This window comes from Myxocyprinus asiaticus, chromosome 13 (genome assembly GCF_019703515.2).
Source record: "Myxocyprinus asiaticus isolate MX2 ecotype Aquarium Trade chromosome 13, UBuf_Myxa_2, whole genome shotgun sequence".
NCBI lineage: Eukaryota > Metazoa > Chordata > Actinopteri > Cypriniformes > Catostomidae > Myxocyprinus > Myxocyprinus asiaticus.
Window position 1 is genome coordinate 28,599,063 of NC_059356.1, and position 18,830 is coordinate 28,617,892.

At 38.5% G+C, this 18,830-nt stretch overlaps 2 protein-coding genes across 7 annotated transcripts; both read right to left on the minus strand.

Annotated features, from left to right (window-relative positions):
- Positions 1-530: 530 nt before the first annotated feature.
- Positions 531-5,570, minus strand: LOC127450474 (transmembrane gamma-carboxyglutamic acid protein 2-like). Of its 6 annotated transcripts, XM_051714610.1 has the most exons (8): positions 5,034-5,061; positions 4,853-4,951; positions 4,316-4,409; positions 4,010-4,173; positions 3,854-3,887; positions 2,765-2,894; positions 2,542-2,685; positions 531-1,121 (listed from the first exon to the last, which is right to left on the minus strand). In XM_051714610.1, exons 3-8 carry the CDS (start codon positions 4,398-4,400, stop codon positions 1,076-1,078), a joined length of 603 nt encoding a protein of 200 aa, XP_051570570.1. In that variant the 5' UTR covers positions 4,401-4,409; positions 4,853-4,951; positions 5,034-5,061; the 3' UTR covers positions 531-1,075. The 6 variants fall into 6 exon arrangements, with proteins under 6 accessions (XP_051570570.1, XP_051570568.1, XP_051570572.1 ...); XM_051714608.1 differs by lacking the exons at positions 4,853-4,951; positions 5,034-5,061 and adding an exon at positions 5,538-5,570; XM_051714612.1 differs by lacking the exons at positions 4,853-4,951; positions 5,034-5,061 and adding an exon at positions 5,546-5,564.
- Positions 5,571-12,448: 6,878 nt separating this feature from the next.
- Positions 12,449-18,735, minus strand: LOC127450475 (ras-related protein R-Ras-like). Its single transcript, XM_051714614.1, has 7 exons — positions 18,473-18,735; positions 18,050-18,140; positions 17,749-17,836; positions 16,770-16,872; positions 15,840-15,948; positions 14,637-14,755; positions 12,449-14,556 (listed from the first exon to the last, which is right to left on the minus strand). Exons 2-7 carry the CDS (start codon positions 18,131-18,133, stop codon positions 14,469-14,471), a joined length of 591 nt encoding a protein of 196 aa, XP_051570574.1. The 5' UTR covers positions 18,134-18,140; positions 18,473-18,735; the 3' UTR covers positions 12,449-14,468.
- Positions 18,736-18,830: the final 95 nt, after the last annotated feature.

Genomic DNA, 18,830 nt, shown 5'->3' on the forward strand with positions numbered 1-18,830 from the left:
ATAGTACACTGCTGGCTTGTCTTTAGTCAGCTGTTGCGCCCCAAATATTTACGTGCATAAATGCATAGCATGGGACATCCTCGTCAGAAACAAAGTTGTTCCTGGCTTTAGGTTAATTTAAATGGAATATACAAAGGGCTATTGCAATGCTTCATCATCTGGAATAAACGCTAAATGTCTGGGATGAAAATAGCTATTTTCAGTTATTTAGCAAAGACGACGCCATTTTCAAGAGTGGACTAGAGGCGCGCGCGCGCACACACACACACACACACACACACACACACTCTCACTCACTCACTCACTCACTCTCTCTCTCTCTGTCTGGAAGTCTCGTGCGTACTGCCGCCTTCATACAGCACAGAGGCACTACAGAGTATCTGGCACTTCTCTAGTGCGGTCTTATACTATGAAAGTGCGGTTGAATGATACCAACAGACTAATGGCAAATATTGGAACTTAGCGAACATTATTGTTGCTGTACACAGCCGTTGTCAATTGTCAATCAAATTAGTCTACATTTATACATGTAATATTTTTATTAGCAACACAACTTCAGTTTAAATTCTGTTTAACAAGAACAATTGAGTAAACTCCATAAAAGCATTTAACACAAACCTGATTTTTGAAATTATCGACAGTGTTCACATTGGAGGACCGCGTTCTCCCACATGTATAAAACTATTTCAAAAAATAAAAATAAAGTTAACTGTAGAATATGGGCTTGACCATCACCAGCAAGGACAATGGTTCGCAACCTTTTTGACTCCAAGGCTCCCCTATTGCCCAGGGCAATATTTGGAGCACCCAGAAACTTGGGAGTGTCAATAAAATAAAATACCTATGATGATAAAATTCGAGATTCAAGATATTTCAGGAACTGTCAGTTTATATGTTGTAGGCCTACATCATGTTTACCATTATAACAGTAAACAACCTATAACATTAAAAGCTATCATATTTTAATATTATACAATTTTAATATTTTTAAGTCATCTTGAGGCCCCCCTGGAAGTTTGCTGATGCCCCGTTGTGGGCCCCAGCCCCCCCATTTTAAAAACAATATATCTCTTTGTCACTCATCAGCATCTTGAGTATCTGGTGGCTCGGATGGACCGTCCCTGCAAAGGGCAAAGATAAAGAGGAAATACAAAGAAGAAATAAAGCATTTGTTTTACGTGCTATATTTTATAAGCAGGCACCAATTTGCCTATTGGTGCATTTACGTCATGTTGGAGTTGCCGTAATTACAAATTGCAACTTGTAAAAACCTTTCACGTCTTTGTAGAACTCATAATTTCAAGTTCTGAATTGGGGATACTATGAAAGCTCTGACTAATCATGACGTCATGTAAAGAAAACCAAAATGGCAGTGGCCCCAGCAGTTAAAAGGTAGTCAACTTGTATTGCTGTTTGATGTTGCATTTTATTGTAGCCACTGTTATCTGGAACACTTTCATTGTTCTTAAACATTTTGCGAGAACATATAGAAGTAAATTAATGAATTAATGTTGTGATTAAAGAATTTGCTGTCATCAACAACAAAGCGACACATGGATCCACACTGGTGTTGTTAATCAGTGTTGCCATTGAAACCTCAGTCCGAGGATGTGAAAAGCTTGGAGTAGAATCTTCGAGTTGTCATCTCCTAATTACAGTAATTGACCCTTCCCTAAGCTCCAACCCCCTTGGTTACAGTTGCTCGCTCTGACAAGCTCTGCAGAACTACCCATAGGAATGAACGGGGGATTGCCGTGAACGGCACGGTTTTTGGCCAAATATTCTCATAAACAGAATGGATAATATTATTACGTGGACTGGAATGAAGAGTGACATTGTAAATCATATTTATCTGATGTTTTTTGTAAAATAGTTAAATTACACAGTAATTTGATTGAAAATGGTGCAGACTGTGAATCTGAATTGAGGCAAATGATTATCACAGTCACATACAAAGAGAAAAGCATCACTTGATAGTGATTACAAACCTCATAACATAAGTGTAAGTAAAAATAACTGCTTATAACATGTCATAACACTCTCATTTTGATGATGTGAACTCTATTTACTATCACCATTACAAAGACCTGAATCAATACATAAATTAAAGTTGTTCGCTTTAATTTACCTTGGAGGAAATATGTGTCCTCGCTGATGATATACATGCTCATTTGGGAATGAGGAATAACACACTTTAATCCACAGCATGCTCTTCTCAATATTTATTTAAAGATTTTTTTAAAAAGAAAGAAAAAAACACTGCGTGTATCCTCTCTCTAGGAACAATGGTTTTAATTTTTTTTGGATCGTTTTGAGAAAATCCCACTTAAAACTACTCAAACACACATCACTCCCGTAGGCTCTCATTGTAAAAAGGCAAATGCTTGTCAGAGAAATGGCGGTGGGGCAACAGGTGCCAAGACAGGATTGGACAGAAACGCTTTAAGGCGGGGCTTAGCGAAGGGTAAATTCTGACATGACGTGAACGCAGCATTTGTATATAATATACATACAAACAAGCAGTTAAAGCAGAGTTCTTACCCAGAGTAAGGAGGTGGGGGTGCATCATGTTGCCCACTGCGGGTCAGAGCCTCATTGTAAGAGGGAAGACCTGGGGGCACAATAATTGTCAAGGGCACAGATTCCTGTGCTGAACATCCATCCACTGCCATTTGTACAGGAACACTGTGGAAATGCATCATCCATGAGAGTGATAATACAAAATAAAAGGCATATGATAGTGGTAATGATAGCACACACTTACCTGTCCCCTCTTGCAGTTTTGCCTCTGTTCTTGTAGCAATAAATGCCAAGCACAGCGACTATAATACCCGTTATTACAATAGCCAAAATGCCAGCCACCAAACCAGACACATCCACCGGTGGCAAAGTCTCTGAGGAAAATCAATCAATTAATCTGTTATTGTCAAAAAAATAGCCATCATCAGCCCTCTTGCAAGAAATATTCAGATAAATATTTTGTTCCAGATGTTTGTATCCTGCATTTGCTTACACTATTATGATAACTAGTCAAGTCTGGTTAATACAATAATTCACTTAAAACTGGAGTGTGTAACTTTTATGTTAAAATACTTTCTCCTTTCCCAGCTTAATATGCAGACTGAACTGCAAGTAAGCCATTCATAGGTTAATTTTCTCAAAAACAACTTTCAAAACTCAAAAACTATGACCCTGTCATGCTATAAAAATTATAAGATTTTGTTTTAAGCGACCTGTCCAGCCCGACACAACATTGATTCAACCAATGGCATGAGTAGGGAGCAGGACTATCGATCAACAGCAGGGTGTTTTCGGAAGGCTGTTTGAAAACAATGGACCCTTTTCACACTTTCCGGGTTTTGGAACAGGGAAGTATAAAGGATTGCAGGGTAAACTTTAATAGCGGTTAATGGGAGTGAATGGGAGACCACGGCAAATCTAATTTTTGCTTACCAATTTGCTCCAACATCAAAAGAAAAACGGTACAATTATATTTCCACAACTTTCCAAATTAAGAAAAAAAGAGATGACAAATTTATTGTCACTCTCTCAGCAGCTGTTTTAGAAATCTAATTGCATCTGTGGTAACTCATTTTTTAAACTAATATCAGTGTAATATAAAGTATTATGTTATACATTTACACTAAATAATAATAATAAAAAAAAATGTAGCTAGATTTACACTGATAAGGCAGAAACGAGTCATCACAGTCTGCGAAAAAGGTCCATGTTTATTTTTGCAATTCCGTTTGGTGGAGCAGAAATGACACACTTCAGCTTAAACGTTGAACATCTTCGACTACATTAATAAAATATCAAATACATTTCCTCAGTTTAAAAAAAAAACTCTTACCATGACTACTGACATAGTCCTTCCAAAAAGCAGACTGTTGGGAAAAAGTGAAGTAACTCAAAATCCATCTCGTTGTTTTGGCTAAATTGGTGCAAACATGCTTTGAGTAATTCTGCACAAATATTCCCTTGCAAACCGTGTTTCTTTTTGGCTTACCGTCTGTTTGTCATCTTCAAACACCTCTCTAGCCTCTTCATATGAGCAAATTTCCTCATGGCATTCTCTCTCTAGATTGCCAGGAACCACTACCTCGAAGTCCCAACTGTTGTACAGTAGTGTACGGGAGAGAAACGTGCCTGCCGACTTCTCTTCTAGAAACACTGAAGTACACAAGATAATATGAACCATATTAGGAATCATAGGGCTTGCTACAGACAGAAGGAACAGCACTGTAAGAAGGCTAATGGCCAAAGTATATCCCTCACTGATGTATTGAACACGTGTTCAGTTTTTTATTATTACCATCATTTCCATTGTAGATTACTCTGCCCCAAACCAGATGCAGCAGGGATATTAGACTGAAATATATCTCTGGAAACCCCAGCATTGTCCCTAACTAAAAAGGGGGGAAAATACAAAAGTTTAATAGGCCAGGTTGTCATGAAGTCATAAAACCGAGTCCCTCTGGGGGACCTCTAACTGTAAAGAATGAGTCACAGATCTAGTTATTCTAGACTGAATTTTCATTACAATGTCGTCCTCTATCGGTCACAGCACAGAAAACATTCAAAAGGAAATACACCAAATATATAACCTTAAACAACTTTCAATACCAAAACAGGACAAACGTCGACAAAACAGTCGCATTAACAAAGAGAAAACTCAATTTTTACCTTTATATTTAGAAAGGGAGCAATTAAATAGTGGTCATCAGCATTTTTGTTGATTAGCCACGAAATTAGATTATCATCACAACGCAGTACAGAAGAATAGTAGAAAAGAAAGTAAAACCATGGCCCTGCGTTTAAAGGAAAACGACATGGGTAAACGCGCGCTTACCTTTGCGCTCTTTTGTGTTCCGCAAAAAGAAACTTTAAAATAAAAACACTTCCAGAATTGTCCCGTGATTTTCTCTCTTGTTGCTTTGAATTACTGTGGCTAGATCAACAATAGGAATACAAAGAATTAACATACCCTAAGCTTTAACACTAGCCGGCAAACGAAATTCAACCATATTCACCTGTGCTGCGAAAATAACCCATCATGTACGAGAGAAACCAGTTTGACAACATATTTCACAACCGCGAGCGCTTCTAGGCGCGGCTGGGGGCGTGGCAGTTTCAAGCGCTTACCTTTACCTGAGAGTAAACAAATGGGCTTTGAGGAATTTGGCGACCTCATTACAAAAAAATATTAATATTGATGTTGTTTAAATTATGTCGCTGTTCAATATTAACAAAATATTGTAATTAAAAAACACAAGTTCCTGTCACACAATACACCTTTAACAGCTTTCGGTTTCTCCAGTCGACTGCATCTTGATTTGATCAACTGCGCTTTTCTAAGATAGTTAGGTTATGATTGGCCTCTTATCTTATGTACAAGTACCAACCCGAGAACAGCTAAATTCTGAGAGAAATCCAGTCGTATAAGTGGTATGCTGTTAATTTAAACCCCCTTTTAAATTTAGATGTATCACATTAAAGGTGTACTCAGTATTTTGTATATGTCTTCTTGGACTTACACTGATACCTAGTGGCATGGATGCAGCATCATTCCAAAGCAATAATTTTCAGTTATCGATGCCCTTTTAGAAATTCACAGTCAGCCATCATTTAATCCATGAGTTAAAGTGTCCAATAACGGCGGTTACTGAGATGAAGAGAGTAGTTTTCAAGTGATCATGTGATTCGAACATGGCCGCCCCCATGAGGGGACACTCTGCATGTAGAATAAAACAGCTTTTATAAGGTAACTGATATGGCCGGAGTCTTCATCTTAAGTGAATGGTCATGATTATACACTGCCTGGCCAAAAAATTGTTTTTTAAAAAGTTGCATACTCTAATATTCGTTGGACCGCCTTTAGCTTTGTTTACGGCACGCGTTCATCGTGGCATTGTTTCGACAAACTTATGCAACGTCACAGCATTTTTCCATCCAGAGTTGCACTAATTTTTGGCCGAAATCTTGTATTGATGATGGGAGAGTCAAACCACTCTATTAAGTCTTCCCAAAGACTTTCAATTGGGTTAAGTTCAGGACTCTGTGGTGGCTAATTCATGTGTGAAAATGATTCCTCATGCTCCCTGAACCACTCTTTCACAATTTGAGTCCGATGAATCTTGGCATTGTCGTCCTGGAATATGCCCGTGCCGTCAGGGAAGATAAAATCCATTGATGGGATAACCTGGTCATCCAGTACATTTAGGTAGTCAGCTGACTTCATTTTATTGCTGCATAAGTTGCTGAGCCTAGACCTGACCAATTGAAGCAACCCCAGATCATAACACTGCCCCCAGAGGCTTGTACAGGGGGCACTATGCATTGCTTCATGCACTTCCCTTCTTACCCTGATGCCCTATCGCTTTGAAAAAGGGTAAATCTGAACTCATCAGACCACATTACCTTTTTCCATTGCTCCACAGTCCAATCTTTATAGCAAATTGAAGTTGTTTTTTTCCTATTAGTCCCACTAACAAGTGGCTTTCTTGTGGCCACACAGCTGTTTAGTCCCAATCCTGTAAGTTCAAGATGCATTGTGTGTGTGGAAATGATCTTTCACTATTAAACATAGCTGTGAGTTCTACTGTCGATTGTTTACAAAGTTTCAAGCATTTTAGTGATCTCCGATCACGATCATTCAAGATTTTTTTCCGACCACATTTCTTCCGCGAAACTGAAGGTTCACCATCCTTCCAGGTTTTAATAATGCGCTGGACAGTTCTTAACCCAATTCCAGTGATTTCTTTGCTTGATGCAGGCCAATAATTTGCCCCTTCTGAAACACAGTAACATCTTTTTCCATGACCACAAGATACGCATTCCGACATGGTTGTTTAAGAAATGAGAAGCTACACACTGCATCAGTTAGGGTTAAAAGAATGGTTGCCAGCTGAAACATATTAATCACTGCAATAATGATCCAATCATAGGCTCTGAAGTATCTGCTTATTGCATGTTTTCTTTAGTGCTGGCTCAAGTAAGAGCAAGGGAGTCATTATATTGATTAATAAACATCTACAATTAAAATGTCTCAAACAGATTAAAGATAAATTAGGAAGAGTAATTATTGTTTTAGCTGAAATTCAGGGGCAAAGGTTGATTTTGGCTAATATTTATGCACCTAATGCTGATGATTAGGGCTTTTTTATAGATCTTGAAGGGATGTTGCAAGCCGCTGGCACCCCTCATAATATAATATTGGGAGGAGACTTTAATCTTTTGATGGATTCAGTCCTTGATCATAGTGAAGCAAAAGTGTGTAAGCCCCCAAGAGCAACATTGATGTTTCACAGGATGTGTAAAAATCTTGGTCTTACAGATACTTGGAGGCTCTTGAACCCATCTGGTAGGGACTATACATTTTTTTCATCAGTCCATAAGATTTATTCTAGAATTCATTTCATCTGCTGTGGATTGCTCAGTTGGAAACATTTTAGTCTCAGATCACACCCTGGTAAATTTAGAGGTGGTGCCACATTCAGAGAAAAAGAAATCATATAGTGAGCGCCTTAATGTGTCCCTTTTGCAAAATCCTGGATTCCAACAAATGTTAAAGACTGAAATCAATGTTTATATGGAGACCAACTGGTCCTCAGTATCCACTGTGGGCGTGGCTTGGGAGGCACTTAAGGTGGTTCTTAGGGGCCGGATCATACAGTATGCCTCATTCACCAAAAAATCCAAAGCACGAGAACTCGTGGAGTTGGAAGGAAATATCAAAAGTTCCAAAGCAGAGCTGAAGCGCCATTTGTCATCCGATGGCCTCAGAGAATTGACTCGATTGAAATACAGATATAATACTATTTTGTCGCGGAAAGTGGAGTTTTGGCTATTCAGGGCAAGACAGTCATACATTGAGTCAGGGGGACAAAGCAGGAAAACTTTTGGCTAGATATATAAAGAAGAGAGAGTCTTTTTCTGCCATTCCTTCAGTGAAATCTGCTGGTGGTGAAATATTTACCTCGGCCATTGATATTAATAATGCTTTTAAAGAATTCTACTTTGATCTCTATAGTTCCACGTCTGCGTCTGCTGATGAAGATATTAGAAACTTTGTGGAACCATTAGATCTCCCTAAACTGACAACTGAGCAAAAAAATTCTCTTGATTCTGAGATAACCTTGGAGGAGCTTGGCGAGGTTATTAAGTCCTTACCTACAGGCAAGGCTCCGGGGCCTGACGACTTTGCCGCTGAGTTTTTCAAATCTTATGCTACAGAACTGGCCCCACTTTTGCTAGAAGTTTATACTGAATCATTAAAGAATGGAAAGCTTCTGCCAACCATGACACAAGCCCGGATAAGCCTGATCCTTAAAAAGGACAATGATCCAAGCGAGTGTAAAAGTTACCATCCAACTTCCCTGATCCAGTTAGATGTACAAATTTTGCCAAAAATTCTGGCTAATCGATTAAGTTATGACATCTCTTATACATATAGATCAGGTGGGGTTTATTTGAGGCCGTAGCTCTTCTGATAACATTAGGCGTCTCATCAATATCATGTGGTCAGTAGCGAATGAACAATCTCCGGTCGCTGCCATCTCACTTGACACCGAAAAGGCATTTGATAAGGTAGAATGGGATTATCTTTTTAAGGTTTTGGAAATATACGGGTTCGGGAGTACGTTTATTGGATGGATTAAGTTACTTTATAGACACCCAGTAGTGGCGGTATTAACAAATGGATTAATTTAAGATTATTTTACACTGGATAGGGGCACCTGGCAGGGTTGCCCTCTTTCCCCATTATTGTTCTGTCTTGCCCTGGAACCATTAGCAACCGCGATAAGAAAGGAGGATGATTTTCCAGGGGTGGTGGCAGGAGGTATGGCGCATAAACTCTTGCTTTACGCTGATGATATTTTATTATTTGTCTCTGACCCCAGTAGATCTATGCCGTGCCTCCACAGAATTATTAATTCCTTTTCTAAGTTTTCAGGATATAGAGTCAGTTGGTCTAAATCCGAATCTTTGGCTCTGACAGCGTACTGCCCAGAAACAGCTTTCCAGCCGGCTGTTTTCCAGTGGCCCAAACAGGGCATTAAGTATTTGGGTATTTTATTTCCAGTGAATTTGTGTAATTTAGTTAGAGTTAATTTTGACCCCTTAATAAAACGGTTTTCGAGCGATGTGGGCAGGTGGGCTTTATTACATTTATCTATGATTGTGAAGGTTAATGTTATTAAAATGAATTGTATTCCAAAATTCAATTACTTACTGCAGTCTCTCCCTGTAGATGTCCCCCTCTCTTATTTCAAGCAATTTGATAGCATAGCAAAGTCCTTCATTTGGAATGGTAAGCATCCCAAATTACATTTCAATAAGTTACATAGGCCGATTGACAAAGGTGGGCTAGGCCTACCCAAGATTTTATTTTATTATTATGCATTCGGTCTCAGACATTTGGCTCATTGGTCGCTTCCACCTGAGAGAGCTCCTCCCTGGTTCTGTATAGAACAGGAAGTTCTTGCCCCTATTTCACCACTGCAGAGCCTTTCTATCAAATTAATCGGAGAAGCTAAGTTACATCCCGTTATCTCGCACTTGAACTCGGTATGCACAAAAGTGTCCAGACTGTTTAATTCTGAAATGTTTTTAAATGTTGCCTCGAGCATATGGCTGAACCCCAAATTATGCATCAACAAGTCCCCTTTTTGCTGGTCAGAGTGGATTGGGAGGGGGGTTACTACACTCGGTGACCTATATGAGAATGGAGTGTTGAGATCCTTTCAAAATTTGGTTCAACTTTTTGGGATTCCTAGATCTCAGTTCTTTAAGTATTTACAGCTGCACCACCTGCTCTGTACTGTTTTTGGGAGTGGTTTACACCCTCCAAAAGCGGCAGATACTCTGGGAGTGGTGATTACTGCTTTTGGAAAAGGTCATGAGGCATCGGTGTATTACTCCCTACTAATTCAGAGTCTGGGGGACAGAACCTCAACTTCTCTTAAGAGATTATGGGAGAAAGATCTAAATTTGGTATTGGAGGAGGGAGTGTGAGCTGGGATTCTAAAAAACAAGGTTTGCCTCATGCAGTTTAAGATTTTACATAGAGTCTATTGGACCCCCTCTAGATTGCATAGGCTTGGTCTTAAAGACACACCCACCTAGGATAGTGGGGGTTGGATATTGATTCTGTATATGTGTGTTCTGCTATTTATATTTAATGGTTGAATCAATAAAAAAAGTTAATGGCAAAAAAAAAAAAAATGCACCTTGCCCATGGTACAATCATTGTAAGGCATGGCTTCTGGTGGCTTATTGCTTAGTTAGAACATGAGAAAAATCTAGAGTGGGTAAATTTAGATTGATAATCTTAAATCCAGTTCAATGATTATGAATATATTTATATTTTTTGTCCTTTTTATCAAAAGTAGTGGAGAAAGGACAGAAAATATGTTAAGAGGGGGGGACGGGATTGTGAAATGTTACAAGCCAGATTCGAACTCGTGCAGCCCAAATGAGCATCATGGCTAGGGCTGCAAAATTCATCAAATAAATAATTGAGATTACAATTACAGTTGCCACAATTAAGTAATCATGAATAGTGTCAATTATAGCAGTCCATAGGTTTACCTATGTTGCATCAAACTTTTCCATTAAATGTTCTATTTAACATATGTTTTTTCAGTGGTTGATCATTTTAACCAATTAGAGATATGTTCATTGCTTGCTTCTGTATGTGATTTATTAAAAATATGAATAACAGCTTTGTTTTTTTATGCTTATAAATGTAAAGTTCACTGTTTAATTATTCTTGATTTACTGATGCATAAAACAGCAATAAAGTCATTTAGGAATACAAAAAAAAAAAAAAAAAAAAAACTATCCAAACGGCGACTTTTTTATTTTTTGGCCAGGCATATGTTTCAAAATTACTATTTACTTTAGAAAAAACTACAAAGTGCAACTTTAACACAGTAGATCTATTCTGAAAATACAGGTGCATCTCAATAAATTAGAATGTCGTGGAAAAGTTCATTTATTTCAGTAATTCAACTCAAATTGTGAAACTCGTGTATTAAATAAATTCAATGCACACAGACTGAACTAGTTTAAGTCTTTGGTTCTTTTAATTGTGATGATTTTTCTCACATTTAACAAAAACCCACCAATTCACTATCTCAAAAAATTAGAATACATCATAAGACCAATAAAAAAAAAACATTTTTAGTGAATTGTTGGCCTTCTGGAAAGTATGTTCATTTACTGTATATGTACTCAATACTTGGTAGGGGCTCCTTTTGCTTTAATTACTGCCTCAATTCGGCATGGCATGGAGGTGATCAGTTTGTGGCACTGCTGAGGTGGTATGGAAGCCCAGGTTTCTTTGACAGTGGCCTTCAGCTTATCTGCATTTTTTGGTCTCTTGTTTCTCATTTTCCTCTTGACAATACCCCATAGATTCTCTATGGGGTTCAGGTCTGGTGAGTTTGCTGGCCAGTCAAGCACACCAACACCATGGTCATTTAACCAACTTTTGGTGCTTTTGGCAGTGTGGGCAGGTGCCAAATCCTGCTGGAAAATGAAATCAGCATCTTTAAAAAGCTGGTTTGCAGAAGGAAGCATGAAGTGCTCCAAAATTTCTTGGTAAACGGTTGCAGTGACTTTGGTTTTCAAAAAACACAATGGACCAACACCAGCAGATGACATTGCACCCCAAATCATCACAGACTGTGGAAACTTAACACTGGACTTCAAGCAACTTGGGCTATGAGCTTCTCCACCCTTCCTCCAGACTCTAGGACCTTGGTTTCCAAATGAAATACAAAACTTGCTCTCATCTGAAAAGAGGACTTTGGACCACTGGGCAACAGTCCCATTCTTCTTCTCCTTAGCCCAGGTAAGACGCCTCTGATGTTGTCTGTGGTTCAGGAGTGGCTTAACAAGAGGAATACAACAACTGTAGCCAAATTCCTTGACACATCTGTGTGTGGTGGCTCTTGATGCCTTGACCCCAGCCTCAGTCCATTCCTTGTGAAGTTCACCCAAATTCTTCAATCGATTTTGCTTGACAATCCTCATAAGGCTGCGGTTCTCTCGGTTGGTCGTGCATCTTTTTCTTCCACACTTTTTCCTTCCACTCAACTTTCTGTTAACATGCTTGGATACAGCACTCTGTGAACAGCCAGCTTCTTTGGCAATGAATGTTTGTGGCTTACCCTCCTTGTGAAGGGTGTCAATGATTGTCTTCTGGACAACTGTCAGATCAGCAGTCTTCCCCATGATTGTGTATCCTAGTGAACCAAACTGAGAGACCATTTTGAAGGCTCAGGAAACCTTTGCAGGTGTTTTGGGTTGATTAGCATGTCACCATATTCTAATTTTTTGAGATAGTGAATTTGTGGGTTTTTGTTAAATGTGAGCCAAAATCATCACAATTAAAATAACCAAAGACTTAAACTACTTCAGTCTGTGAGCATTGAATTTATTTAATACACGAGTTTCACAATTTGAGTTGAATTACTGAAATAAATGAACTTTTCCACAACATTCTAATTTATTGAGATGCACCTGTATTATGAAATACTAATATTGTTCCCTGTGATTTTCTGGTGAAAAAGTGAAATCATACCTCACATGTGAGACTGAGAAGATTTACCTGAATCACTTTATATTTAAAACAAAATAATATGTAAAGTTTTATCATTAGTAAATTATACAAAGCCTGTTTAAAGCGTTACTGTCTGTCATGCATTAGTTTATCAAGAGTCCATTGATTTACACATTCACATTGTGTTAAGACTGTGAATCCCGTACAATATCAAAATGAAACACCAAAACATTTTCACCCATAAATCAAGACTCTCAAATGGCACCGTTTAAGTACATATTTTAATTGTGTACAAAAGACTATTGTTAGATTTAGATACAAAATTGCAACTTTTATTATTAAAAATAAATGGTGTTTGATATCTCATAGCCATCAAGGAAAAAGGCTTAAAATAAAAAGATTGAAATGATCAGACTTAAGACATCGAATGATATTGAAAATACATGAATGAGAATAATATTACAATGTTGTATTTTTCTCTCAACATTTCAAAATGAAATAGTGCTTTGTTCTTTATTTGCAGTTGACAAACCCAAGCTAAAAGACAATTAGTCTCAGTAAAAAAAAATAAAAATAAAAAAAAATTTCCCTTGATTAAAGTCTGTGTAAGTGTGTGTAGCGCTCCCTTGTGTAAGAACTATATAGTTTGACTCAGGCAAAAGCACCTTGTCTGGTTTTTCTTCACCCTAAACTATGCCATTTTGGCTATGTATTTTGTATAGACAGAGTGACTTTTTCCCTCAAAATACTATATTTTGTTAGTAAATTCATTTGGCAATTCTTTGTGTATCGCTTTTTCATCACTGACTACTAATAAAAGGTGCAAAAATCAAGTAAAGTACATCATGTCCAACAATAGCATGTGACTCTGGAGACAGACCGCCGTATTCTGCATACACACAATGAGAAGTACCTTCAAAAAGACATCAAAATGCCACCCCCCCCCCCAACTCCCCCGAAACCACAGAACCTGTCCATTTAGTGTTAAACTACATTAGATAACTATTCATGAGGACAAAGGTGTGCAAACATATACAGTATAGCCTTTGGTTTATATGCATACAAGCATTACACAGATACTGGGCCCATTGTTTTAACACCACCGTCTTCCCACTATCTTTTTTAAAACAAGGAAAAAACACTAATTATTAAAACCACATGTTAAAACATCTTAGTCATCCCTACAGTGTCCAACATTGCTTAATCAGGATGAGATACATAAAAGAAGCTGGTTCAATACTATTGTTGCCATTGATGGTAAAAGAGAGAGGAAAAACAAGGTGTACAGTAGAGCAGCCATTTCAGTGCAGTCTCACTGACTAAATGAATCCCCAGAGAAGGGACATACTAAACAGGAGTCTAAGCTAATAAACTATTCTCTGTCTTTGAGTCAATAACCAATACTTAAGATGACATACAAGCAACACTAGAACCATCAAAAAGCTTAGTCAACAGCATGTGATCGCTCATGTGGGTTGTTTAAACATATATTGTTGCTATTCCCTGCTCCTACCTCTGTGGTGAATTTAAAAAAAAAATATCTCTCTCAACACACAATCAATCTGCAACCTTATACTTTGATGAAAATACTGTGCTTGAATCTGAAATCAAAAGAGATATAATTCTACAAGGCACATAATAAAATGTGTGGATGAAACAAGATCTAAAGGTCACCCTTTCCAACTGATTCACGGTTCTCTTGCATTAGATTCAGTTCCTCCTTGGGAACCCATTCATATTACACACATACTGTAAAAGCCACTAAAACATTGATGCATACAGCCACGCACACACACGTGCACACACACGCGCACACACACACGTGCAGTGTAGACATATAAGGCACCAGGTGTGAGAGTGAGGACTTCAGTCTCCTAGGCAACAGTGCAGAGGGCCATCAGAGAAGGGTGCAGGGACAGCCACCACTCTTCTGCTTCCCAGCGTGATTAGAAGGGAGCGGTGGACTCTCTGTTTCCTGAAACTTCCTGAAGAGGGAAGGCAATGCAAGTTCATCACAATGCACTGATTGTCAATGTCATTCGCAACTTCTCTTTATCTGAAATACCTTATTGCTCGCACAACCTCCATAAAGGCTTCATCTACATTGTGGCGGTTCTTAGCTGACGACTCCATATAGTGGATCCTATTTTCTCGGGCAAACCCCAGGGCTTCCTCTCTTGAGATCTACAAAAAAAATAAAAAATAAATAAACCCATCTCGAGAATTGCCAGACTAGGGATGTCAAAAGTACTGGCACTTTGATACCAAGTCAATACTAAAATTAAAAAGATGTAATAAACTAGACTTTCTGCAGTACCGGTAGTACAGAGTACTGACTCATTTCATTCCCACACACTTTGTGATTGACAGACAGCTTACGAGCACGTGTGCTCTGTGAGTGGTCGCAACAATGCGGATATATGTCTAAATGGTCAAATACACAAATCCATTCAAAATACCTCTCTTGGCAAGGTATTAATGGAATCGTAAACCAAAAAATGAAAATTCTCTCATCATTTACCCACCCTCACGGCATCCCAGATGTGTACTTACTTTCTTCTGCAGAACACAAATTAAGATTTTTAGAATAATATCTCAGTTCTGTAAGTCCATACAATGCAATAGAATGGTGACCATAAAAATAATCCATATGACTCCAGAGGTTAAATCCATTTCTACTGAAGCAACATGATAGGGGTGGTTGAGAAACAGATCAATATTTAAGTCCTTTTTTACTGCAAATCTACATTTCTTGGAAGTGACTTTCACTTTCACATTCAGCCACGTACTGGACAGAGCCAGTCAAAGGTGGAGATGTAGAGTAAAAAAGGACTTCAATATTGATGTGTTTCTCACCCACACTTATATCACTTCTGAAGATATGGAGTTGTATGAATTTATTTTATGCTGCCTTCATGTGCTTTTTGGACCTTCTGAGTTCTGGTCACCATTCACTTGCATTGTATGGACCTGCAGAGCTGAGATATTATTCTAAAAATCTTAATTTGTGTTCTGCAAAAGAAATTCATACACATCTGGGATGGCATGAGGGTGAGTAAATAATGAGAGAATGTTCATTTTTGGGTTAACTATCCCTTTAATTATATTAGTTCTTTTTTTTTTTTTTGCTTTGCCGTTGGATCAAAATTGGTTTTGGGAAATTTTACTGCTATTAGTATTGACTAAAATTTTGGTCTCGTGACAACCCTATCCCAGACTATTTCAAATGTTTTTTCTTCAAAAAATACACTCATCAGTGCATCATTACCACTCTCTGCTGGTCAAGATCTGATTTGTTGCCAACAAGGACCATGGGAAAGTCATCTCGATCTTTCACCCGCAAAATCTGAGTGTGAAATTTCTGAATTTCATTATAACTGAAACAGAGAGAAACAACAAAGTTCATTAGCATTCTTATAGGAGAATGTGACATAGTAGCCAGTAAATTGAATTCTATATTAAAAAATAATAACTATAAAACTTGATCTTCCATGCAATGCCTGAGACCGAATACTTGACTGCAGTTTGTAATGATCCGTGCCAATCAGAATATTTACTGTGACTCTGGAAAACACATCAAGTCTAACATCTGTGAGGATTCTTATTTTATAAAAACCTCTGCATTTACATTTAACCAGTTGTCACACAAATAGGCTCAAGTTCAGCAGCTGAGGTTCAACTCTGTGCAATCAACAACACGAACACTCATAACCTGCACTCTCATTCTCATAAACACATTGTGTGGTTTTGTCTTTGAAACGTACACAATCGTAGCCACATACTTTCGGTTCTTTTCTCAGTCATTCACAAGCTAGAAACCATCTGTGGGCGTGGGCGAGCGACGTCTGTGGAGAGCGAGGCTGGGAGAGGAAGAGCGGAAAGGATTGACACCTGTGGGAAATCACCTCTAACAGCTGTTTTGTGATGCAGTGAGAGCTGGAGGGGTTTAAAAGGGCAGTCCAGACCGCCGGAGAAGAGAGAGAGAGACACACACGAAGCTGACTGCGTGTGCTTATGTTGAGCTGAAAAGCAATCCGTTTGTGTAGACTGAAAAGTGTGCAAAATAAAGATTTACGTTGGATTATTTGCCGGCTCCCGCTTCCTCCTTCACAAGAAAGTTAGTGATCTGTCACGCCATCTATTCCCCCATCCTCTCATACATACACACACACACAAACACACCAAGGTTAACACCTACCTGCCACTGTCATTTAGAGCAAACACCAGTAAGAATCCCTCTCCAGAGCGCATGTACTGCTCTCTCATTGCTCCAAACTCTTCTTGTCCTGCTGTGTCAAGGACTAACGAACAGGCAAGCACACAAACACACATAAATGAAAAATAAGCAGAGTTAAATAGAGGGGTACATGGAAGATGTCAAATCCAATTTTTTTCCATACATAACTAATTAAAACACACAAGGAACCGATCAACACTAAAAGTTTGCATTAAAGGAGTAGTTCACTGCAAAATTAAAATTCTCTATCATTTATTCACCCTCATGCAATCAAGTAATCCATACAACTCCAGTGGTTAAATCCATGTCTTCAGAAGCAATATGATAGGTGTGGGTGAGAAACAGATCGATATTTAAGTCCTTTTTTACTACAAATTCTCCTCCCTGCCCAGTAGGTGATATGCAAGAAAAATACAAATCAACAAAAAAAAACTCTTAGGAGAGAAGAGTGCTTTGGAGGGCTGAAAGTGGAGATTAATAGTAAAAGGGGACTTAAATATTTACCTGTTTCTCACCCACACCTATAATATCACTTCTGAATACAGATTTAACCACTGGAGTAGTATTGATTACTTCTATGCTGGCTTTGTGTGCTTTTTGGAGCTTTAAAGTTCTGGTCACCATTCACTTGCATTGAATGAACCAACAGAGTGGAGATATTTTTCTAAAAATCTTTGTTTGCGTTGTGCATAAGAAAGCAAGTCATACACATTTAGAATGGCATTAGGGTGAAGAGATCATTTTCATTTTTGGGGTGTACTACTCCTTTAAACACAGCTGGCAACCCAGCAAGTCAAAACAAAACCTGGGCAGGAACCCGCTGTCGACAGTTAATCATAGTGATGCAATTCTGACAGAAATCTTCCAACTCAGGAAACTGGTGGAGATTTTTAACACTCATTCATTCCAATTGAGCAAGATTTTATTAACGTCAACATACTATCTAATCGTGTCTCCTTCCCATCCACGGTGCAGATTTTAGTGTACGAGTCTTCAATGGTTGGGTCGTAATCAGACACAAAATAAGACTGTGAAAGAAAACAAAGATGGTTACATTTTGGTTGTCCCTAAATATTCCACAAGGCAGCTTTTGGGCTTTAACGTGAAAGAACATGCAGCGAAAACATCACACAGACTGTTACAACACATCCACAGAAATAATTACCCGAGCATTATGTTGTTGTCCCATGTGCAATAAACGTATCTTTATTTTCATACAATGTGCTCGGAAATGCACTTACCTGAATGAACTGGATAGTAAGTGCGCTTTTCCCCACACCTCCACCGCCCACGACCACCAACTTGTATCTTTCCTCCGTTGACATGTTCCTACTGCAAATACGTACCAAAAGATAAAATCAATACAAACGAAAACACTATTTTTAGATTTAAACTGGCTCTTTAAAAGGCTGGAATATTACTGCTCCATCGAGCCGCTTTTCTAAGGCCTGGCATCTTTAATAAACATCTACAATACAATGCTACAGATTCGGTGGGAAGTATGTATATTTAGCGAATCCTCATTGTTCAATCTCTCTCTCTCTCTCTCTCTCTCTCTCTCTCTCTCTCTCTCTCTCTCTCTCTATATATTTGTAGACAGATTAATGTAACGGAAAAATAAAACTAGAAATGCCGTACTGGTGTGAGCAACGATCGCCGATTACCTTTCTTCCGCAGCCGCCTTGAGTAAATTAGCCTGCTCGTGCCAAATTTGAGACTCTAAAGTCAAACAACTTCACTGCCACACTGACAACTTTAATGGGCTAAATCCGGAAGATTTATCCTACAAATTCCGCCGATGTACACGTGATAAAAACCATATTTGCTCATGGAGATAAAAAGCAGATTCTCGCTGGATTCTTCTTGGTGATTTCTGGACTCTTGCTTCTGACGGCTTTTTTTTTTTAATGAGCAGGGGCACTTTTTTTTTCTTCGTCCCCCCAGAGTATTTTATATGGGCGTGTCTTCCAGTGTTGTTTTTCTCTTCGAACGCATCGTTCCTTAATCGGTGAGTCTCTGAGA